The 24,631-nt window shown below is 40.9% G+C and overlaps 2 protein-coding genes across 3 annotated transcripts in view; one reads left to right on the top strand and one right to left on the bottom strand.

The window, feature by feature from the left end:
* Window positions 1-6,684: 6,684 nt before the first annotated feature.
* On the bottom strand, window positions 6,685-12,566 carry polr1d (RNA polymerase I and III subunit D). Its single transcript, XM_010794779.1, has 5 exons — window positions 12,494-12,566; window positions 11,817-11,914; window positions 10,740-10,816; window positions 8,542-8,624; window positions 6,685-6,996 (listed from the first exon to the last, which is right to left on the bottom strand). Exons 1-5 carry the CDS (start codon window positions 12,530-12,532, stop codon window positions 6,949-6,951), a joined length of 345 nt encoding a protein of 114 aa, XP_010793081.1. The 5' UTR covers window positions 12,533-12,566; the 3' UTR covers window positions 6,685-6,948.
* Window positions 12,567-13,152: 586 nt separating this feature from the next.
* sybl1 (synaptobrevin-like 1) overlaps window positions 13,153-24,631 on the top strand; it is a 16,834-nt gene continuing 5,355 nt past the window's right edge. Inside the window, exons 1-5 of one of the 2 annotated variants that reach the window (XM_010794778.1) lie at window positions 13,153-13,202; window positions 13,660-13,837; window positions 15,250-15,307; window positions 15,863-16,000; window positions 16,130-16,220. In XM_010794778.1, coding sequence (XP_010793080.1) covers window positions 13,692-13,837; window positions 15,250-15,307; window positions 15,863-16,000; window positions 16,130-16,220 — 433 coding nt within the window. In that variant the 5' untranslated portion in view covers window positions 13,153-13,202; window positions 13,660-13,691. Of the gene's footprint in view, window positions 13,270-13,659; window positions 13,838-15,249; window positions 15,308-15,862; window positions 16,001-16,129; window positions 16,221-24,631 lie in introns of both variants that reach the window. The other variant, XM_010794777.1, reaches the window with a different exon arrangement.

Genomic DNA, 24,631 nt, shown 5'->3' with positions numbered 1-24,631 from the left:
CACACACACACACACACACACACACACACACACACACAGCGAGGCAATCAGAAACGTAGCCTATTTCCATAATGAGGTTCAGGGGGTGAAACAAAGTCCTTTCCGTCTGCTCTTCATCTCTCAGCGTTTCTCTGTTGGTGGTCTTATTAAATCTTCTTCGTCTCGGCGACCTCCTCTTCCCTCTTCTTCCCTCTTCTTCCCCTCCGGCCGTTCAGAAACTCATTAAACTGCTAGAATATCTCGCCTCTTTAATCCATCTCTCGGGTTTCTCCGTCTGCCGCCCGAGCTTCACTTTGAAAACCATAACTCAATGCTGTGCCGAACACTTTTTAATATCTAATAATCAGATCTTGATCTATCAGGAGTGTTGGGTGAGTTGTTAATGACTTATTATGAGTAGAGCTAATCACACCGGCACTGGAGAGGTGAGGATGAATATTAAGACCTCTGTGTTGAGCACTACTTGTTTCTAAATCGATCTTCTTGACGGCCATCTTGGTATTTCTTTCGCCTCGTACTGAAGTTCACATCATGTCTGTTAAATCCCAGTTTGACATGACTTCACTTTATGAGCAGGGCTGGTTCTTCATAACAAACGAGGACTAAATATGAAACGTTACCTTTGGGAAGTGGACCAGGAAAGATCAATACTCCAATACCTCCTCTGTAAATCTCTTGAATTTGACTCTAGATAAGGTTTCAGCCTTTGATAGAGGAACTTTTCTGTTTGTTTAGACATTGAAAAGTACATTTTAGATCTCTCCTGTGTTCCTGATTGTCTATTCTCCAACTGACATTGAACCCAGCAACGATTCCCAATTGGCAAATAGAGTCTTTAATGCAATTGGGGATCTGATAAAGAGATAGACGACTCTTATATATACTAGTGCCAGCCATTTTGTTTATAAACAGGTGTAAACAATAGAAAAATAATCATTCCTAGAACTCAAGATAGCTTCGTACAATGTGACCAATTGTCCAAGAGCTTCCTGTCGGTCAACTTATAATTGCATCTCTACTCTAATAATGTAAAGGATCCCTAAAGGCCCGGACACACCAAGCTGGCCATGTGTCGCACTGGAACACACCGCAAAGACTTCAGCCGACGGCCAAGAAGCACGTACGAACTGCGCATGCGTCAGTGGCAATAACTCTCCTTACCAGCAGGCGGCGGTAGTGTGTATTCGTCATTCAAAAGAGGCAACAACCGGAAGACAGACTGCGTGATAACCGAGAGAAGAAGACCAGACTGCGTGATATAAACAAACAACAAATAGCGTGTTCCATTTTCCCTCTACAGCGAGAAGCTCGTGGGGCTTTCCCAAACCTGAGTCGAGAGCTGGAGTTAAAGGAAATCTCATATTTGCCTTCTTAATAGTTTGTTTGGGACCCTCACTTCCGTTTCACTTCTCGTGCACTGATTCGCTAGCTGAACAGCCAATCAGAGTGATTTCTTTGACCGACAGCCTTTGGCCGAAAAGGCGTCGGCACGGCTGAAAAGACACAACGGTGCGGGACACACCAATCAGAGTAGGGCATGTCGACGCCCATCGACGGACAAAATCGGCTTGGTGTGTCCGGGCCTTAAGACCCAAAATGGCGTCTTCTAATGTGTTGTTTGGACGACTGATTGTCAAAACCCAAGCATATTCAGTTTACCATCATATCAAAAACAGCACCAAATCAACCAGTGATTAAAACCATTATTTTACGGCTACATGTCGATTAATTAACCAATCATTAGCGGGATACTAAAGCACTTTAATAGCCACTGAAATATGATTTAAATGTCTTTATATAACACAAGTAAAAAAGGTAATAAAATGATTTCCTGATTGTCTGCAACCTTTTCAAAATGCAAGATGTGTTTGAGGCCTGTGTGCTTCGTATAGATACAATATATATGAATCTTCTTTTTCCGATTTTCTCCATGTAATGAATAAAACACTTGAAATATCTCAGCCTTGCCCGATGTGCAGGTGTATCCTGGGTATTCTCTCGGCTTTCTCTCAACTCTCTCAAGGCTTAGTTGCTGAATAATCTCTATATATTCTCTGCATGACCATTTGCACTAAAGCGGATATCGGATGAATGAAATCTTTTCTGAAATAGCTTTTTCTTGAAGGGCACAGTTCTTCGAAATCCCTTTTTTCGTCCTTACTCTTTTTATATTTTAAAGAAAAAACAAATAAGGTATGAGGAGTATTGAAGCTTTGATCCCTTTTACTTACTGAGTCAGAAACAGCAAGGGATTCAGCTCAAATTCTCTGAGTCACGTCTCTGTACAAAATGTTAATTTTACGACTGAGCAGTTTACAGGCAGGGAGACAGGCTGGGACACATCATATTTCATTAACACCTGTCAACTGTATTATAAGCGGGCAATAACAGAGATTTCTACTGGCCCACATAGCAGAAAAATGGCCGCAATATATCTGCCGAGGTTGATAGGATGCTTGATCGATATCGCTCGGCCTCTGTGATAAGATTTTTTGGCTCTCATTTCAAGAGGCTCTGTGTTTTAGAGCAAAAAACCCCCAATGGACTTTGCAGAAACTCCCAGAAGTCATAAATTATTTGGCCCCTTTAGTCACAGAGGAGCCGGACTGTGCATAACCAGCCTGGTTTTAGGGCAGTGGAGCCGGGGATGAAAGGAGAGAGTGCTGCAGGAGAACAGTGGACGGAAATACCCAGGGTAACAGTAAAAACATTGCAGTGCTGCACAAGTATGTAATCCTGCGTCTCAAAACCCATAGAAACCTGCTGGCATTCATCACATCGTGAACTTCAGTGGAGCATCTATTAACTCTTAGACAATCTAAAAGACTGTAAACGTCAATTCTTATTTCTGCACGAGATGACAGTCTGGTTCTTTGGGTTTTCTAATAAAAAACGCCTTTCTTAGCTCATGAAGAAATACATTCATTTGTAGATTCTATTAAAGCAGCGCTTACTAAATTTAGTGTTACCAAAAATCAATGGTTAAAGGTTCTTAAATAAGAGACTTTGCAGCTGTTCTTCAATTGAATTCATAATAAACTGAAAATCATTAGTTCAACAATACAAGACGTTTGAAGAGGTCTCATTGGATTCTCCGATGGACATGATTCAGTGTTTTCCGATGTTTCATGTAATCAGTAAAGTGGTTGGTTGATCAATAATGAAAATAATCTCTAGCTGCACTCCTTCATGTTGCAACAGCTAAAGGCCCGGACACACCAAGCTGACACCAAAGAACTCACACAGACGGACCCCCGACTGTTGTTTCACCTCGCGTCTCATGCGTCTTGGCCATGTGTCGCACTGGAACACACCGCAAAGACTTCAGCCGACGGCCAAGAACTACGCACGAACTGCGCATGCGTGAGTGGCAATAACTCTCCTTACCAGCAGGCGGCGGTAGTGAGTATTCGTCATTCAAAAGAGGCAACAACCGGAAGACGGACTGCGTGATACAAACAAACAACAAATATCATGTGCGTTCCATTTTCCCTCTACAGAGAGAAGCTCACGGGGCTTTCCCCAACCTGAGTCGAGAGCTGGAGTTAAAGGATATCTCACATTTGCCTTCTTAATAGTTTGTTTGGGTCCCTCACTTCCGTTTCGCTTCTCATGCACTGATTCGCTAGCTGAACAGCCAATCAGAGTGATGCCTTTGGCCGACTGCAACATGTTGAATCGGTGGGTTTTCGGCCGAAAAGGCGTCGGCCCGGCTGAAAAGACCCGACGGTGCGGGACACACCAATCTGAGTAGGGTGTGTCGACGCTCATCGTCGGCCTGACGCCCACCGACGCCGATAATCGGCTTGTTGTGTCCGTGCCTTTAGAGTCATGTCAAATTTTCGCCCCTGTTTTGGTCCCAAGTCATTTAAATGAATCACAATTGTTATCTTGGCTGAAAAACTGTAAAAATACCTAACAGGTTTCTGACCTGAGGAACACAATGAGAGAAAAAGGATACTATACATGAGGAAATATTATTTATCATTTAAGAATAAGTATCTGCAGATCTAATGTAGATTGGGATTTGAGCTTAAACGTGTTACATTGGATTTTTCCTATCCAACGTCTATCCAAGATTGCTCAAAATAAGAACGTTCGAAGAGTTCTGGATTGAATTGTGCTTTCCTAATGTAATAAAGGTTTCGTTAATTGAAACAGTGCTTTGTTTTGTTTGAGTTTCCTGAGGCTGCAATGGATAAAACTTCACTTCAGTGTCTTTAAATGTCCTTTAAATTAAAGTGCATTAACCAGAAATCTTATGTAGAGACTCTGTGCCGTCCAGAAAGTCTTTTTCATGTTTTTAAAGTCTATCGAAAACCTTATACTTCACTGAGAAAAGAGTACAAGCTCCTCTGTTGTAATCTAGTTCGCCGGGTGTCTCTTTGAAATCACACCGATGCTCTTTCCAGACTCCCTAACTCGGCAGTTTCAGAACAATTAGACCATAAAAAGAGCCGGAGACAGTACACACAGCGACAGATGCACCGGAGCAAAAGAGCTGTGATAACAATTATGCTAACTATTCATCCATCTCCCTGCAGTCTACCGCTGAATGCTGCTGGAGGTTTGCGAGACTAATTCAATGAATCATCTGTGACCAGAGGTGTCCAATCCTTAATCTCACGCCGCCAGCTCTTTTCCTGAGCATCAAAGGGAATTCTGGATTCAACACCGACACCGAAGCTTGTCAGGGCTTTGTGGAAAAGTCTTCTTCTTGTTATTGGTCCTCTGTGACAGGTTAATACGAAACGTTTATAGTAGTCAGACATTCACCGTCTGATGTGAGGTGTAAAACAATTATTAAAGGTCCCCATTATACTGCTTTCCATCAATATGTTATAGGTCTCAGATATATACAGAGCCTGTCTCTGATTGGCTGAAACCCCAAACAGATCATTGCAGCATTACCCATAATCCCCTCTGTTTCAGCCCTGTTTCCAAATGTCTGATTCTCTGTCTGTTACTTTAGATGAAAATAAGGAGCCCCTCCCCACGCCCCTCTGAGAGACATTTGGTTACAAAGAACTCAATGGTGCTCTAGGAGGAGATTCAGGTGATAAGGGGGGGGGGGTTACCTTGGTTGCTGATTGGCTAATGGTTACACAAGACAAAACATCGTTATGACATCATAAAGTGGCCAAAATCTGATCAGCTCATTTTCAGACAGGTTTTTATAGAAATGGATCAAAAAGAGAGAGAATCTTTGTTCCTGAAACTTTCAGAGTCTCTTTCCACAGAGGGGACACATGTTGATGTAAAGAGACATGGAGAAGAGGGGACACATGTTGATGTAGAAGAGACATGAAGAAGAGGGGACACATGTTGATGTAGAAGAGACATGAAGAAGAGGGGACACATGTTGATGTAGAAGAGACATGAAGAAGAGGGGACACATGTTGATGTAGAAGAGACATGAAGAAGAGGGGACACGTGTTGATATAGAAGAGACATGAAGAAGTGGGGACACATGTTGATGTAGAAGAGACATGNTGCAGGATTTGAGTCCCTGGCGGCGTAGTGTGTTACTGATGGTAGCCTTTGTTACTTTGGTCCCAGCTCTCTGCAGGTCATTGACTAGGTCCCCCCGTGTGGTTCTGGGATTTTTGCTTACCGTTCTTGTGATCATTTTGACCCCACGGGGTGAGATCTTGCGTGGAGCCCCAGATCAAGGGAGATTATCAGTGGTCTTGTATGTCTTCCATTTTCTAATAATTGCTCCCACAGTTGATTTCTTCACACCAAGCTGCTTACCTATTGCAGATTCAGTCTTCCCAGCCTGGTGCAGGTCTACAATTTTGTTTCTGGTGTCCTTTGACAGCTCTTTGGTCTTGGCCATAGTGGAGTTTGGAGTGTGACTGTTTGAGGTTGTGGACAGGTGTCTTTTATACTGATAACGAGTTCAAACAGGTGCCATTAATACAGTTAACAAGTGGAGGACAGAGGAGGCTCTTAAAGAAGAAGTTACAGGTCTGTGAGAGCCAGAAATCTTGTTTGTTTGTAGGTGACCAAATACTTATTTTCCACCATAATTTGCAAATAAATTCTTTAAAAAAATTTTTTTTTCTCATTTTGTCTCTCATAGTTGAGGTATACCTAAGATGAAAATTACAGGCCTCTCATATTTTTAAGTGGGAAAACTTGCACAATTGGTGGCTGACTAAATATTTTTTTTCCCCACTGTATGTGGAAATGCATTATCAAAGACTAATACGCTCTTTGATAACATGGTTCTGATCTTTTGATGTCTGTAAAAATGCTACATGCCTTTTTTTTCCAAAATGTCAAACTATCAGATCCTAACAATCCCAAAGTGCTTCGTTTTCTGGAGTAAAAGGGTCCTTCATAGTTGCGCATTGTGCTGACATTTTGATTGTCTTGAGAGAGAGCTACATGAACATGTGACTAACTGGATATGATTAACCTCAAAAATAACTTTAACCTCATTATTGATACCCTCATTTCTCCCGCCTGTTTGCACCGTATGGAGTCTCTCGCAGCACATTCCTCTGCTAATAAGGACATTCTAGCTTTCACTCCTTTCCTCCACAAACACGGCTTGAAGAGCACTTAAGGTTTGGACGTCCTTCAAACATTGTTAATATGAAAATAGTGGATATGAAAATAATGATTCCATCTCAAGTCAAAGGGCAGGATTTTGGAAAGAAAATGTGCTACATTGACTCAGTTATATGTATTTTTATTCGCTAATCGCTTCAAAAGTCTAGGATTGATCAACACAGGACTGAAACAAATGTATCATAAACATTTATGATACATCAATCCCAACATAATATGAAAAAAGAAAACTGTACAAATGTTTGAAAGTGACATGATCAAAGGGCTCCCCGAACATAACAAATGTACAGATCATGGTAACACGTTTCTTTCCGGTTTGTTTGTCGAAAACTGTCTGACATCTTAATAGCCCTCCACATGTGATGCTCTTTAGTCCATGGGCTGCTCCTGCCTTTCCTTGAACTCGTCAACTCGTGCCTGGAACAAAATAAAAGAGAAGGCAGTCAGAATTGGAGTTGACATGGCACGGTGAGCGACTTTATTTCATTAAAGGCTACTATCAAGGGCCAGCCAAACAGCCCAGGGTTTCTTCCTGTATCCCACATGGAAATATTATTGTACCACGTGTGGACAATTAGGGTTTGCTTTTCTTTGGTCCTCCTCTGTAGGGGGGGGGGGCGGCGGCTCAGAGTCACTGGTTCTCTGCTCAGTACACAAGCCTTTTGAACCACTAAGGTGCTGCTGCATTAGGATTTTTGAGGCAAGTTGACAGAAAATGTGAGATTCTGAATCTATCCCACATGCATCTACTTAAAATAATCAAGCCATATCATATTGATGTTGTTTACACTTACATAATTTTAAAACATGGAACAAATCTAACCACTGTATTGCTCAGTGGTTAGAGCTGGCAGCACTTATACTGGGGCTCAGTCCCTGCTGCGGCGGACGTGGGTTTGTAAAGCAGCTTGCGGTCCCATTAGTCCTGTCATCACTTCCATCTCCCCCTTTCAACACTGTTACTTGACAAAAGGGAATCGACCTCAGTATTTAGTAACAGTAGCGACACTATGCCTGGGTGTTAGAGGCCACAGTGCGGAAGGTTTTATGAATAAACCTTGACTTTTGAAACCCTTGTAACTACTAGCTGCTTAGAGCAATCTCAGGTTGCAGCTCCTCTGGCAGCTTAATACAGGTGTGAATGTAAGACACGCTTCTGAAATTAACAACCTGTCAAAGTAAATGCATGTGTGTGCATGTAAGTGTGTGTGTGTGTGTGTGCATGTAAGTGTGTGTGTGTGTGTGTGTGTGTGTGTGTGTGTGTGTGTGTGTGTGTGTGTGTGTGTGTGTGTGTGTGTGTGTGTGTGTGTGTGTGAGAATTTAGAGCATCTACAAAACTAAACAAATACATATTATGGAGACACCATTCATGGGAACCTTTATTTGTTTTGGCAGTGGTTTAGATATTCACTCTTTAAGGATTTAAAGAAGACACATTATGGTATTAGGTCATTTCCGGTTCACATTAGCATTGTGTGCCTCCACTGTGACATGTTTATGTTTTAATTTTCAAAAAGCTCTTTATCTTTCTCATACTGCCTGTGCTGCAGCACCTCTTTTCACCCTCTGTCTGAAACCAGAGCCCAGTCTGCTCTGAATGGTTAGCTGGCCGGCTCTGTTGTGATTGGTCAACCACTTAGAGATGTCCCGCCCCTTAGCCTATCACGTATAATATGTTGGAGCGCTAGCCAATAGAAGTGCAAGTGTTACAGAGAGATGTCACTAAGTTTAGTAAATAAACAAAGGAGTCCAATGAAGGCTCTTCAGGCAGGGAGGGGGGGGGGGGCGGATGGATGTGTGAGACTGAAACATCCTCTGGGGGGAACACAGGGATTTTATGCAAACAATACCTATATAACACACACTACAGGACACGGAAAACAAAAACGAATAAAAAGGGCACCCAACCACTGCTGGTGGGTTTCTCTCAGTGAGAGGCTGGTGATGGATAATCAGGCTTACCTGAAATGTGTTGAGAACATGTTGAGAAACTTCAGTGAGATCCCTCAGGCCCCTCCGCAGCGGCTCTGTGGCTGGGACCCCCCCTGAAAACACACAGAAGAGTCCTCTGAAGAAAACCACCACCATTACAAATAACAAAAAAATCAATCACAGCACGCACTCCACCGGTCACCCCTCTCTAGGACCTACAGATTTACTCTGCATCTTAATCAGCTGTGTGAGACCACATGCAGTACTTTACAGTCACGGATTATATACAGCCATGCTAGAGAAATCAGGAAATGACGTAGGAGTCCAGTTTCACCAAATGTCCTACAAGCAATCTGCAGTTTACAGCATGTAAACTGATACTGTTCTCTCTTGTTCACTAATCAAAACAGATGACATGTTTAATCAACGTCACGTCCATCCACAATTTCCAAGAAGCATTGACATCTGTGAGTCAGAGTTCCCGTTAGCCGGTAATTACCGGACTTTGACCGGTAAAATATGCTGAAGACCGGCAAATCTAAATCTCTCCGGTCAAAATGTCCGGTCAAAATAATTTCCCTTTAGCGCAATACCGCATCAGTTGCGCCACTTATGTGACAGACAAGAATAGTCAATTCTAATCTCTAACACTTAATGTGGAGAAAGAGATGTCCTATATGGGTTGATTGTGCGTTGATCTGTTGCTAATGCCTCTGGGTTCCGGTGGGCATGTAAACAAATGCATAATGCTGCGCTATACTTTGTGGCCTCACCCAGTTGCATAGCGACACTTCTTGTTTAGGTGTCTTTTAATAAGCAGGTAGTCATATCACTAGCTAGAACTTGCTAGATCTGATCGATATGGACATAAACGCGAGTGAAGTCTAATCTGACGGGAGAGAGAGATCAGCTGCTGCTGACGAGTCGACACGCAGCTCTGCATGATCACATGCAGCGGTGAGCGGACAAAACACACACTTCAGGTTAGAATATCACACGTAGCTATTTTAATTACCTCTCAAACTACCTAAACTAGTTATAGATATGTTTAGTTTTACTGTCCGGTCACTCATTACTGATCCGCGAGCTGCATGATACTGACGGGCTGTCAGGAGAGAGAGAGAGCGCTCCGTTTATTATTCCCTTGTTATAGTAAATTACTGTACACTTTTGAATAATGTAGTTAATCTTAATAATTCGTTTTAATAATTTTTATATATATATATATTCGAATATTGAATCATATCAATTTGTTTTAAAGCTCAATAAATAACAAAGAAGACCTTTGACCGGCACTTTTCTAATTTTGTCCAGAAGATTTAAACTTTAATGGATATTTTGACCGGCAAATAAATATTCTAACGGGAACTCTGCTGGGAGCAAGCACTGCTTTGCAAATCACATTGAAGGAAGAAAGACATCAGTGTTATCGAGTAAATACCCAAAGTCAAAAAAATGATATTTTAAAAGTATTGAAAAATAATTATTTCCAGTAGAAATGCCCTCAAGAAGGTCTGATTTCTGTGTTTTAATTGATCAAAGTGCTGCAAATCGATCAATATGTCTATTTTGGAAATAAGTGACATTTAAATAAAAAATAAAAACACAGCAGCTGAGGTCACAAAAGTGCAAAGAAACACTGCTGTTGCTTTGATGTCGATTAAGCTTAGCACGAGATTTGTACACATCAGTCTTCGCTTGAGTAACTTGTCAAGGGCCTCTAATTGCTAATTAAAAAAAATTTAAACTGCTTTTTGCAGTCATGGCCATCTTCTCCAAAATGACATGACAAACCCATTTCATTGTGGTTATGGTGAGGGGGGGGCAATACAGAAGAAAGAGCGAATAAATATAGAAAGCACAGTGGACCAGTGAAAGGTTATCGAGTCTTGATGTACTGAAGCCCCCCGACGTCCTGAATCTAAGTTCAACAACTACATCTTAGAACAGAATTGTTGCTTAAAGCGGATTACAGTTTTTAGTGCAACAAGGCAAGTGGTTAGAGTTTTCTGTTGACAATAACAAGAGTCTGTGCATCTGTGTTAAGTCAGCCGCTGAGCTTTCCTGTTAGTCTGAGCAGACAAAGTGGAAGCACGAGACTCCAATCAGCATGTTTACTCTGCAACAGCCTTAAAACCGACCTGCGCATGTACGCTTACATAAACGTAACAGATGGTAAGGAGAGGAAAAAGAAGATGAAGTAGCGGGGGTTTAGTAATGTCTCTTACCTCGTGTCTGAATGCGAAAGTTGATCTTGCTCTCAGACGGATGGGTGATGGTGTAGCCACAAAAATCCACGTCCACACTGATGGAAAAAAGGAAATTGGAAACATGATCTGAGGTTATTATCAAATGTTTTCTTAGATTGGGTGGAAGGGTGTTGACGCTATTACAATCTTTCCACTATCAAGTCATCCCAGCTGACGTTGACTAACTAAGAACAAAACATTGGGACCACAGTGGAAGCACATACGCTTAAATGGATAGTTTGGACTTTTCAAAGTGTGGTTGTATGAGGTCATTTTCCAGATGAAGGTCGGCACACCCCCAGTTTGGAGAAACAGACCCGCAGGAAGCTAAATAATATACTCCTGTGGATGGAGGTAATGGCAAAACATGCAAATAAAATATCATTAATATAGCACCATTTTGGTATTCCGACAATTCAAGGCACTTTTACATTATATATCAATATGTAAAAACTGATGCCACAGTCTTGTTGCCTCAATGGGGGATTATTGCATGGCCATTTTTGTATAGCATTTTCCCACAACAAGTCAATTCAAATTACGTTATAGAAAACCTTAAAAACATTAGGGCATAGCAAAAAGATTTGGTTTGATAAACCAAAGGCAAACAATAACACAACAAAACTGACAGCAGTCGTGGTTCTGTGCATTCACATGACTGTTTTCATCAATGGAGTGAGGTGGCTTACATTTCTTAAATATAGCCTACAGTGAACTTTATAGTTGGCTAAAATAGTTTTTTCTGCTGCACAGTATATTGCTTTTCCTCTGTGCTGGTACTTCAAACTAGGAAATTGTAGACAAACATCTATTGCAGGTGGTAATACACTGACTATTGATAAGTACGTCATACAACCTCACTTCAAACTACGTCTTAAAAAGTCCCTTTGAAATATCGTAATGATCAACTGTCAAAATGACCTGTAAGTCGCAAAATACTCAAATGAGTTGGCAACAATCTTTGTTCTTTTGAAGCCCCATGGGATTTCAGGGGCTAGATGTCATAAAGGTCGAACCAGTGACCAAAACATGCAGAGTCTGAAGAACAACACTTACGTCTTCATGATCATATATCTGAGAGAGTTTCCCAGGGTATGATCTTCATTATGTAGCACAAATGTCACACAGCCCTCATCACCTCCATCAGCCTGGACCTAAAACACAACATATCCTTATCACATCACACTCAAAACTGAACCATGGACCCCTTCCAGATGTTGTAGATGGAGCTACTATGCATTGCCAATACATAGAGTACTTATTATTTCACATATGCACATGGATAAGCATCAGTTACACATGTTGACCACAGTATTCTAAGAAACTGAGGCAACGCACACGTCCGTTTCAACCACAGACTGTATTTATAAAGGCTTCAATACTGCCCCCTAGTGGAGAAACTCTCAGTCGGATATGAAGTGTTAGCAAATGTAAAGTAAGTATAGTTATTCACGTTTCAGGTAACCTTAGCTTAGCTTTACTAATGCCACTGATGATATCCGTCCACAACAAATGTTGCATTAGATGGAACAGATTTAAAGGAGTTAGACTTTTAAGGTGTAATAACTGTTTATTTGCTGCTAGCTCCTGTAGCTACCCACGTGAGGCGTTTACGGGCGAAATGCTATCCATAGTTTTTTAGTTCAATGTTTTTTTACAGTCAGAGGTTAACAACAACAAATACGTGTAGCTGTATACAATGCCACAAATCACAAGGCATTATTCCTTCTTACCATCTCCAGCACAGGTTTCTTTTCGCCTTCAGCAGCCATGCTTCATATTCCGGTTCTGTGCGTCAATAAAGAGGGTATTACCTCATTAATGTCTGACAGGCAAGAGGTGGGAAAGGGGATTTGTAAATCTAAAGGTGTTTGTTTTTTCATTTGTCTATATTTTTCAAAGTTTAGGAGTAGCAAACACAGACAAGATTATAGCATTGCATCTTATTTTTCAGAAATATAACTTTAATGAATAGATAAAGATGCACAGTGTTGTGCTCACTAGGTCTCGCTTTTTAATCGTTTGGATCTTGGCAAAGCTTGAAATAATTGACTAAAACCAAGTATTTTCGGTGGTTCCCCACAAGTACGAGATTCTGCTAAAGTTAAAGAAAAAGACCAGTCCTGAAAAAGAAACAAGGACGATTCAAATACCCAAATTAAACAACTGCGGCAGTGATTAAGTAGCCTGCAAGACCGAGAAATGGGCTAAAATAATACAAACCGTCGCTATTAGGTGACGTAGGTATGAAAACATGTGACGACAACACGGCATATGCGGAAGTTTTAAAATGTAGTTTCCTTAACGAAACAAAACAATTGAGTATACTGCATAAGGAATGTGGTAAGAACTACATTTCCTACCTCAGTTAAATCGTTTTCCGGTATAGATTGATTTGCAAAACAGAAGTCACTCGAAAGGGATTAGCTAGCTTGCTAGCAGGTGAAACCTCTTTAGATGTTGGGCTTTGCAATACATTAGCTACTTTGAACAGCACTGACACATCGAGGTAATAGATTCCCTACTTTATCTTTGTTTACAGCGTCAGTTCCGTTGCTCGAAACGAGTATTAGTATGGAGTCAAATAGCTAATATAACGTTAGCTGCCCAACGCTGTTATACACATTGGTCAACAACATTACTAGCTAGCTAGCCTGTTGTTGTCCAGCAGGCGTTAATCTGGCTTTCGTTTTCTTTTCTCGTGACAACTGTATCATGTGTCAAGCTAGATAATTCAGTAGTTACAATCTTTTTCACAAATACTTGAATTGCTTTGTTTGTGCATTCTCTGTTTGCCCTGTAATGTTTCACCAGAGCCCTCCTCTGTTGAGCAATCAATTTATTTCACCATCCTACCAGTGACATCTCACTCTTTTTCTTCTTCTTTTATTTTTGTTAGCGAGCGAAATAGCTGAAACGCCAGCTGTTGCCATGGCAATCCTGTTTGCTGTGGTGGCTCGTGGAACCACCATCCTGGCAAAGAATGCATGGTGTGGTGGCAACTTCCTGGAAGTGACTGAACAGATATTAGCCAAAATCCCATCAGAGAATAACAAACTGACCTACAGCCACGGAAGGTAGGAGTAACCCACACATGCACCCTCCATTACACTAGCACCATATGTATATGCTGTGGCTACATGGGTCTGCCAGTTCAGAAGGGTTCATAACTTATTAGTATGTACAAATGCTGATGTCTTGATCAGTATATATGTACATAGAAAGTGCACTATGAGTTAAAACACTGGCCAACCATTACAGAGTACTGCTTGAAATACCTTTATCTGATTGACAAGTAATTCTACAATTGTAAATGTAGACTTGGCACACAGAAACAGGCTAAACCTGTTGCAATCCGGGAAGGAAAGAAATGGTGATATGTGTGCAGACGTTTTAGTGTCATTCTTCTGTACTATCATGCAGTTTGGTAAGATTGTCATACTGTCCTATACGGAATGACATGACATTAATGTTGCAATGATAAGTTCACTAATCATTCAGTGGGTTGACAGAAAAAAAGATGACACGCTTTTTTGATAATTGAGTCAATTCAATCAAGCATGCAAAAATGGTAGAACATGTTGTTTTCAGGCTCTTGAACATGCATATTTCCTGCTTTGCCCTGTTCTACACCCTATTCAACTCAACATCTTCTGGTTTTGGGTTAGCCAAGTTCGCTTCAAAACCACCATTTGGAAAGCATTCGGGTATTTCAATTTAATTTTGATCAATTGAAGATGGATAAAAGAAGATTGAAGAAGAAAGATATGATCCGACATTTATTCTCCAGCGTGATGTTACTTTTGTCACTTAGGGTCATTTTCATGCACATTCAAATCCTTGTGACACTTTTTGCTTTTATTGCTTTAGTGTAGATTTAAAAACCCCTAGGGTCTGGGCCGACCTCACATGGAGGGGTAGAGTGTTCCAGAGCTAGGGCCAGACAACTACAGGATGATGATAGAGTGGAGAATAATCAAGAGAAAAGATAAGAATAGAACTGTATTGATTACACAAATCCCCAAAATGTCAGCAGCATAACAGTAAATGACACATGTTCAGAAACATTGAAAAATAACATAGCTAAATACATCTATATTTGATTATAACATGAGAAGCCAGTTATTATCCTTTGGCTTTGATTGCCTACATGATTACATAATTTGGCTAAAGTATAAATCATGTGGTTATTTGTATCCTAAGTGTGGAATGTCTTATATAAGCACATGTGACAAGCTCTACTGGAAGCTCACAGCCTACAGAGAGTGACACAGACTAGTACCTGAAACAATACAGTGAAATCACATGCCACAAAGTCACAACACAATTTGAGCATTATAAAAGTCTTAAAGTAATTTAGAGTTACAGACAGTCCATTCACTAGAGTTGATCTGGGGTGAATGTTTCTAATTCTTTTTTACTGTGCCCATATTATACTGAATTAAACTTTTAACTAATATCTGTAATTCTGTCTTTTTTTCCTTTTTAGCTATCTCTTTCATTACATCTGCCATGACAGAATCATATACCTGTGTATCACTGATGATGTAAGTATATAATTTATCTCTGAAATCTGTGTATTTATTTCTTTAGGGTTGAATTTGGGGTTGAGTGATAGCGGTCCCTTGAAATGCACTTGATGTTATTAGCTGAATACAAAAGAATAGTTAAATAAGGTAGTCACTTAATCAGTAAACAAATCTCCAACCTGTGTTTTAGAAGAATTGTATTGAGCCTTTTAAAAAATGTAAATAATTGATTGTCATGCACAACAATGCAACCTACATTACAAGACTCAAAATAAGATAAATAGGTACACAATAGCACAATAAGAGACATCATTGTGCAAGTAAAATGCAGCAATAAGTATAATACACAATGAATATCTCTTTGCAATTATTTGGCTAATATTAATAATGAATTCAAATGATTGAAGAATATTAAAAAAATAAGAATGAAAACATTTTCATTAGTGCTGCAGCCCGAAAGAACATGTAAAATAAGACACAGGAAGCATAGCAGTGAAGTTACAATTTAGAAAGGCATTTTTGACAGGAGTGTTATTTAAAAAAAAAAACTGTTTAACTTTTTTTTTGCTGAAGGACTTTGAGAGGTCGCGTGCGTTCAGCTTCCTCAGCGAAGTTAAGAAGCGTTTCCAAACGACGTACGGGTCGCGAGCGCAAACAGCGCTGCCGTATGCCATGAATAGCGAGTTCTCCTCCACACTGGCAGCCCAGATGGTAAGTATTAAAAGAACCTGAACATTTGGAGAGGCTGATTTTCACTTCTGTAGTCTATAAATAAAATAACACATGTACAGATCTAGAAATCACCATTTCCCTAAATATCTCGTACCTTCCTTTCTGCAGAAACACCACTCCGACCCACAAGGAACAAATCGTGTCAGTGAGACTCAGATGCAGGTGGACGACCTGAAGGGCATCATGGTCCGCAACATAGGTGAGCTCCTCATGGGTTTCTCCTTATGACGCAAACAGCCCATTTTTGACATTAAGCTACAAGAAAATAATTGAACGAGATGTCCATTTATTTGGTTCAGGAAAACCTTATTATGTGTGAGGGGCTTGTCCTTACTTTTTCCTTTTCTTCATGGTTTCCTTCAACAAAAAAACAGTCCAAAATGTTTTACAGATTTATTTTTTCAAACTAAATTAACAAATAATGACTCAAAATACAAAGACAGCAGGAATACATTAGTTAAAGTTAAAGCTACATTAAAGTAAAACAATTAAAATACAATAAAATGGTTTCATATACATATAAACAAATACCTTGTGAAAATAGAAACATATTTAGAGCTATACAATTAGGTATGTGAGTATTTAACTTGAAAACTAAATTCTCCCATCCCATAATCCCATCCCCAATCCGCCAGTGGAACTTGGTGCACTAAACCGGACACTAATACATCACTTGTGCAATCTTTATTTATTTTTAAAAGAATGCAGTTTGTTGTGGTTGTACCATTGACCTCTTCATTGTGCCAGTACAGCATTTGTATAGAGAGGCGAAGTCCCTCCCCTTCCGGGGGACCTCCATGGGACCTTATTTCGGAAAAAGTATGTATTGAAGTCAATGGAGAGAGAAAGATTATCTTTTGATCCTGTTTGAATTGTGCCACGAATTACACATATGATGTTTGTCAATTTAAAAGATAATTTTGCAAGTCAAAAAAATGACAATGTGTCGTAAAACTGTGAAGTAACACATTTTGTGTGAAACGCTCAATGAACTACATCTCTGGTCTTGCATACGTCACCAACACCAAGATGGCCATCACGTTAGCACATTCCACCTCTTTCTTTCAGAATGAGGCGAAAAGTATTAAAAGAGGTGAAAATCACTACAAGTCTGGGCATGTTGAGAGCTGTACATACACAAAAGGGGAGTTAGTCGGTTCCATAAGAGCCAGCATGCGGGACCGGCTTTACAAGGTTTCAGTGAGTAACACGAGTGTAATGTGTAACGTTAATGACATCACTTACGTGACTCTGGGATTTGTAGTCTTTCTAGTTGCGTATTTTTCATAGTCTTATATTTCAACAGTTTTACGACAAACTGACTTTTTTGAAATGGAAATGATTTTTTAAGATTGACAAACATCATATGTGTAATTCGTGGCACAATTCAAACGGGATCGAAAGATAATCTTTCTCTCCCCATTGACTTCAATACATAATTTTTCAGAAATAAGGTCCCATGGGGCGGAAGTAGAAGGGGGGGACTTCGCCTCTCTATAATGAAAGTGTATTGCTCAACTATTAGAACCACAGAATGTAGCAAATGAACATCTAAGAAAGTTCCCCCACCATTTTTTTTTTTTTTTTACAGATGATCAACCACGAGTAACATTCCTTCACTTTGCTTCATTTACCTAAACATAAATATGTTGGCTGAATCCTCATCTACACAATGAGCTTTTTAAAACACCTTTCTATGACCCCTGATGGTGATCCACAAAGTCAATCAATCAATCAATCAATGTTTATTTATATAGCCCAATATCACAAATGTTACATTTGTCTCAGTGGACTTCACAGTTTGTACAGAATATCAGTATGACAATACGACACCCTCTGTCCTTAGACCCTCACATCGTACAAGGAAAAACTTCCAGAGANGGACAGTGTGAGCCGGCTCACTGGTGTGGGGTCAGCGAGACACCGCGGAACTCAGCCTGAGCACACACTCAAACTCCCAGCCAGGCTGCGGGTGTGTGTGTGTTTCGGGCTGGTTTCGGGCTGGGTTTCGCTGTCTCGCAGACGGCCACTGGGCTCACAGGGAGGGGGGGGCAGGAGCTCCAACAAGCCGTTCAGGACAGAGAGTGAATACACATACTATACAGAAATGCTGTATGAGAAACCAATGTGAGTTTGGAACATTGAACAATGTAAATCTATTCTAGTAGACCTCAACAATGGAATTATGATCAGTAGAAGTGGCCATGACACGGGACCTTTAAAGAAAACTTCCGAGATGTTTGTGACCCCAGAACGGCGATATTTCAGATTTCTTCTTCTTGTAAAACTGCCAAAACAATACTATACTTAAACCCACGCCACATCCGTAATTCGTGCACCTCTCCCTGCTCTCTCCAGGCACTCTTGTTAACTTGCAGTCGCCCACATGTGCTAAAGAAATACCCAGCGATCCAGTTTGTTTATGCCAGGAGGAGGCTGAGTCCACTCTGCCCTCACTTTCCCTGCCGAACCCTGTGACCCCTCAGCATGTGTTTGTTATAGCAGCAGTCGGTAGAGTAATGGGAGTTCTGTGCGATTGTGGAAACACCTGGTCTCCTAATGTTATCCGACCACAGGAATTCCACTTCTTAGACGTCACAAAGACACACATTTGTGCACAGAAAGTCCCAGTGATCTGCTGTTTCTCATGTGAAGTGGGGTCCAGGAGCAACGGTCCCACAGGGGTTTCAACTGAAGCTGATGTTTATCATGGCTGTCAAGCGGTGGTGTTGATACTGGGAGGGAAAACCACCGCCTGCTGCTCTGCTGGATAGAAATAGTGCAGTTTTCCAGTGTTGTTGGAGCCATTACAATTACTCAATCTAGACCCTGGGGATTGTTTTGTATAGGGAACTCATAGGGTGACAAAAATGAACATTTTAGCTTTGAGTTTCCCCTGATTTTAATGGATTTAAATTGACATGGGTAGGGTAACCCAAAAGCTTGCATGACAAACTGGGAGTGTGAAGTCTGAGAGATGGGAGAAATGGTCTATTAAGAGATGCTAATCAGTTGCATTAGGGGAAATGTAGGATCCAGCATTTTTTAAAGTGGACCTATCATGCTATATTTGAATAATATAGTGTAGGACCATACCTATATAAGGCATATTTATACTTTTTATTTTTCAAAATACCAAACAGATCATGCATTTTAGCCATTCCTCATTTCGCTCAATTTAACACTGTCTTTGCATGGGCTGATTCTGTGAGAACAGCACCATCTACAGGCCTGGCATATGTACTACAGCGTATCCAGCGCTTTCCAACGGCAATGTCCGTGGCTGTCTCCTCCTGATTGGTGGAGTTGGCCCAATAGCCGTAGCGCCACTTCTGTGACGTCGTAGAAGTGTTCAAATCTGGATCAGTCTGTATCAGATCCGTTGCAGCCCCTTTTTAAGAGATTTGGGTATGGAGGGAAATAGAGAGGGTTGTGTTTTCTGACACCGGGGACACACATTCATGTAGAAAAGACGTACAAAAGTGCATTTTGCAGGTCACCTTTAAACCTACAAGTGTANTCCGCGGACTTCCTCACACACACACACTCGGCGGGACGTTGCGAGGCTCGCTGCTGCGATGAGCGGGACCCGACCCCACACCAGTGAGCCGGCTCACACTGTCCCGCTCATCGCAGCAGCGAGCCTCGCAACGTCCCGCCGAGTGTGTGTGTGTGAGGAAGTCCGCGGATTGGTCCAAACGTAACGGTTCCACGGACGTAACATCACTATACCCAAATACGTCACTATACCCAAGAAGTAAACTATGGAAAAAGAGAAATGTCCAACGAGGCGTTCTGGGGCAGCATAGACAGGTATTTTCTGTGTTAGAGTTTTACTCGCTACAGGGTGTACTTTGAGGGTTTTTGACTCTGCAGACCGTTTACATGCAGAAAAACCTTCATAACACACAAGGGGATGGGGAATAATGAGGAAAGCATGACATGGGACCTTTAAAAGCCAACAAAAATAGGCCTATGTAGATTGCCATTATAGTGACATATTGAGCAAATGTTGGAAGTAATTTCCTTTCATTTTTTGTATTGAACGAGCATTTTGTTATATTTTAGAGCTGTACTGAGAGCAGCAGAAAAAAGCAGAACTGAATACACGTTCATATCTGTTTATTTAGTCCAAGTAATATTACAATATTCAACGTCATAGCATAATGAATAGTACTTGGATGGATCGGCAGCTTTACAATGAAAAAGGAATCTGAAATATTGCTGTTTTTTTGGGGTCACAAACATCTCTGGAGTAATTGTTTAAAATCCAACGTTAATAGACGTATGTAAATTGCCATTAGAGTGACATATTGAGTATTTGTAATTATATATGCTACTTATAAAGTATTTTATTAGCATCTTTTCAAGAAAATAACTAAAAATATTGCCGTTTTGGGGTCACAAACATCTCAGTAGTTTTTTTTAAAAGCCAACAAACTAGGCCTATGTACATCGCCATTATAGGGAACATTCTTTTACCAATATATGCTAATTCTACGAAGAAAAGAAGCGACAGGAAGTTAAAGGGTGAACCATTCAAAGCTTTGTAAAGACACAAAACATCCCGTCATTTATAATACAGTAAATTAGAGGCGAGACAGACACAGAGGATCATTATTCACTCCAGAACATTTCTGTGTATTCATGTTTACAGTGTTGGGTTTGTTGAGCCACAAATCTGAAGCTCAGTCTCTGTGGATCTGATGAACAAAAAGATGTGTGTGTGAATGTTTCCACTGTAGTAGCTTTTTAAAAAGAAGCCATTCTCTAGATGAGACACACAGAACACCAGATTCATCCCATTTCTGATTATTCCAAGATGTACAGCTGCCTCACTGACAGAGCAGAGCAGAACCGGGGCCAAAACACCGCATAAACGTCACGGATGTTATCGGGAGTTACGCTGTGAATAATTGACTGTGGAGGGAGGGCGGGGTTTTTAAATTAAATCATCTGTCATTTCAAACAAGTAGGAGAAAGTCTGACTCTAACTGTGACACCTAACTGTGCCGGGAGAGAGGCTTTTAAGATAAGAGGAGATGTGTGGCGCAGTGGGTTGTGCGTTGGTGTTCGGATCAGGGGGTCACAGGTTCAAACCCCACTGCAGTCAGCATGTCGTTGTGTCCCTGAGACACTTCACCCCAAATTGCTCCTGTGGGGATTGCCCACAGTATTGAGTATGTAAGTTGCTTTGGATACAAATGTCTAACATGTAATATAAGATAAGATTGAACTGTATTGATCCCAATTTGTGACATGTTTGTGTTGCAGCAGCATAAAAAGACATGGCATTGTACAATACAAATTCAAAGAGAAACTAGAAACTAGAAAATATACATGTTGAGTTACCACAGATACTATTTGAACAGAATCTCTAGAAAATCTGCATTAAAACAGTTAATGAATGCATGTTGTATCGATCTACTAGTATAATGCATTTACCAGGAGTTTGTTGATTAAGACAGGCAGTAGGTTGCTCCTTTTCTCCAGTGGGAAAATGTTTATCCCGTTGCATAAGAAGATAGCCAAACAAATGGTGTAATTAAGAGCGCCAATCTAACGTCAAACGGTGGAAAACAATGTCGAAAATATGGATTGTGTCTTTATTTCATAATGTTAGGAAGGTAACATCCTGGAGCGATGAGTAGACGGATCAAATATACCTCTTATTTTGTTACTTCTTCAAATCTCAAGCTTGAGTTGAGGTTAAAATCACCTTTTATTCGCAAAAAAAATCACTTTGGCCAATTCTGTTGCGAACGATACATCAAATGTACCTCCACAGCCATTATTCTGAAATAGTTTTGACAGGAGAGCCAAAAGGTGAAAAATGAAAACCCGCGCGATGGACAGAGTGAGAAAAAAAAGCCGGAAGGTCGAAAGGACGACCTTCGGCGGCGAAATTTCACCCCCAGGGCGCTGGCCGGTATTCTTCGGGTATCTCAATTTCCCAACCCTGACATTCGGACAATTTTAGGTATCTTAAAAATCCTCGGGATCACCCGGCACATCGACATTGCGTTAGGTATTCTAATCGGCGTGGCAATATATTTCGGCGTCGCAGCCTTTTTACCCCTTTTTTTCAACCGCCGAATATCAGGCTTTAATGCCCCAATGAATAATAAGGCTACCGGGTAAAAAGGGTTTGAGGTTTTCAAAATTAAACAAAGGTTCCTGCTCCGTTTTTCTCGTAAACAGGTTACCGGGCATTAGGTAAGTTTTTGTTTGTAGGCTAACCAGGTGTGTAGTAAGAGTATTATTTAATTGGAAAAAAAGAGGAATGACAAACAACTTTGGCTACTTACTCGTAAAAAACCATATTAAACCGGCCAACAAAAAAACACGCCGAATAATATGTTTTACCCCGATAACTAAGTGCATTAACTTAGGTTTTAATCTAATGAAAAGCTCAACCCGGTACCTTGCTCAACAAGCCAGGACCTAAGTTTGAACTACACGACGATTGGAAATTGGAGACGAAGGAGACATACATGACTGTACAATGAACAGTGGCGACTTTGTACCGGAGTGTCGTTTAGAGTTTGGACTCGTCTAGTCGTGACGGTGTGTCCATGTGTAGAGCTTTGTGTTTTTTGTACATGTGTGTGTAGTGCGGACTACAGTGAAAATGCTTTCCCAGACCTTCCCTTTAGTGTTCCTGTACAAAAACGACTCGATAAGTTCTGTGAGATGAAACAAGGAAACCGCAACCTTATAAACAGACGTACGGTTCCCTGGAATGTCACGCTACAGGTGGTTGTTTGTAGGCTGTGTGTTGTATGTTTTACTGACGCGATTGGAAGTTTGTTCGGAGGTGTCCGAAAGAAACCCGAAAAAACCACCGGCCACCTGTACGGTGATGTACCTCCTTTCTCTTCTATCATACAATCCAAGGGTATCAAGTAAGTGACACCCTGAGGGACAGCGGACTATGTGTGACCCTGACCTCAAATTTATTTCGATTAACATCCCGGAGGAGGGACGCAGAGACTTAGGGACTCAGGTTCCCTGAAGTAAACCTCCCACTTTATTACGTCAACCAAAAACTTCAATACGTAGAAATCGATTTGGAAAGAGGAGTGTAGTTTGGGGCTACGTGCCGCCTAGAAGGTGAAAAAGAAGAAGGGAGAGCACTGAATTGTCCGTTTGGAACACTGGTTAAATAAAATGGTGGAGTCTTAAATAAGAAAAACACTGTAGTTGTTGTTCTTGTAACTGCTAGGGTCAAGGTAAACTATAATGATAGTAAGCAACCAAACTTAAGCCTCAGTTCGTAAATTAATCGTTTACTGTACCACGTTTTATTTCCACATTTGATTTTGTTTTTACGCGGGCCTAAGTCTTGAGCCTAAAAGGTAGTGAATTTTTTGTAACACAACAAGTACGTGTTCTACAATGGGCAAAGACGAAAGGATTGACGAAGAAAGTATTGTTTCACCTTTTTTTGGAGTTCTTATGTGCAAATGCTAAAAATATCAGATCTTTTGAGATAGAAACGAAGAGGAGTTTCCAATTTTTACGGATTTCAGTGTGTCTCTTCCAACCATATTTCCATTACGATCCAATTAGTGTAAAGCCATTTTGAACCTTTAGGGGGTTTTACAAGATCACTCTAAAAACTCACTAGGTTTACCGAAATTAAGTACCAAAAAATCATAAAACATTTACCCTACAAAAGAATAGAAAAGTCACAGTAAGTGATAGAATGTAACAAGAAGTACATTTAGGGTTCGAAACTTCGTCATTTTGACCGCTGTGGCTGTTTTTGTATTAAAATAGTGGCCACCCCCTTAGTTTCCGTACACTTGCGGTCGGACATTAGACCTCTTAGGGTCAATACACGAAGAGCCTACAGGTTCACAGACTCCCTTTTAAACACAAAGGGACTTAGGTGTGTGGTGTGTGTGTGTGTGTGTGTGTGTGTGGTGTGTGTGTGTGTTGTGTTGTGTGATGTGTGTGTGTTGGGTGTGTGTGTGTGTGTGTGTGTGTGTGGTGTAGTGTGTGTGTGTGTGTGTGTGTGTGGTGTGATGGTTGTTGTGCGAACGGTTTACGACAGTGCAATCGAAAGGAAGACCTGCAATCCTATGTATACTCTACTGTCGGACTAGTGTGTGTGGTGTGTGTGTGTGGTGTGTGGGTGTGTGTGTGTGTGTGTGCTGTGTGTGTGTGTGTGGTGTGTGTGTGTGTGCTGCGTGTGTGTGTGTGTATGTGTGGTGTGTGTGGTACACCTGTGTGAATCATCAGAATTGTGGCAGAAAAGAAGAGCGACACGACCCACCAGTCCTTCGACACACTCACTAGTGGTCGTCCCGTAGAACTTTATGGGGTTTGGTGGTCTTCGACTGCTGACCTCTGAAAAGGGTGTCCATTCTGACAGAGACGACTGAACGTCCTCAAAGACGACTAACGTCAGATGTTCGTCATCGTCGCTAATTCACCTAGGAGGGGCCTGTCAACAACACATGTTTTGATTTCGTATTTGAGATTTTTTGATTTCATTTTAGAATGTTCCTTCATCGGTATTAGAAGTTTTAGTGCAAGGAACCTCTAACTAAAGGACAGTCATATCATTTGTTTACACGCAATAAAATTGTTATTCTCAGTAAA

Source organism: Notothenia coriiceps, unplaced genomic scaffold (genome assembly GCF_000735185.1).
Source record: "Notothenia coriiceps isolate Sejong01 unplaced genomic scaffold, NC01 NC01_scaffold00037246, whole genome shotgun sequence".
Taxonomy (NCBI): domain Eukaryota; kingdom Metazoa; phylum Chordata; class Actinopteri; order Perciformes; family Nototheniidae; genus Notothenia; species Notothenia coriiceps.
This window is presented reverse-complemented; position numbering and strand designations above follow the sequence as displayed.

Coding starts and splice junctions, on each gene's coding strand:
- polr1d (XM_010794779.1), bottom strand. CDS start 12,532: ATGGCTGCTGAAGGCGAAAAGAAACCTGTGCTGGAGATG. Junction 10,817..11,816: donor AGATATATGATCATGAAGAC/GTAAGTGTTGTT, acceptor TTTTTCCATCAG/TGTGGACGTGGATTTTTGTG. Junction 6,997..8,541: donor ATGTTCTCAACACATTTCAG/GTAAGCCTGATT, acceptor ATTTTGTTCCAG/GCACGAGTTGACGAGTTCAA.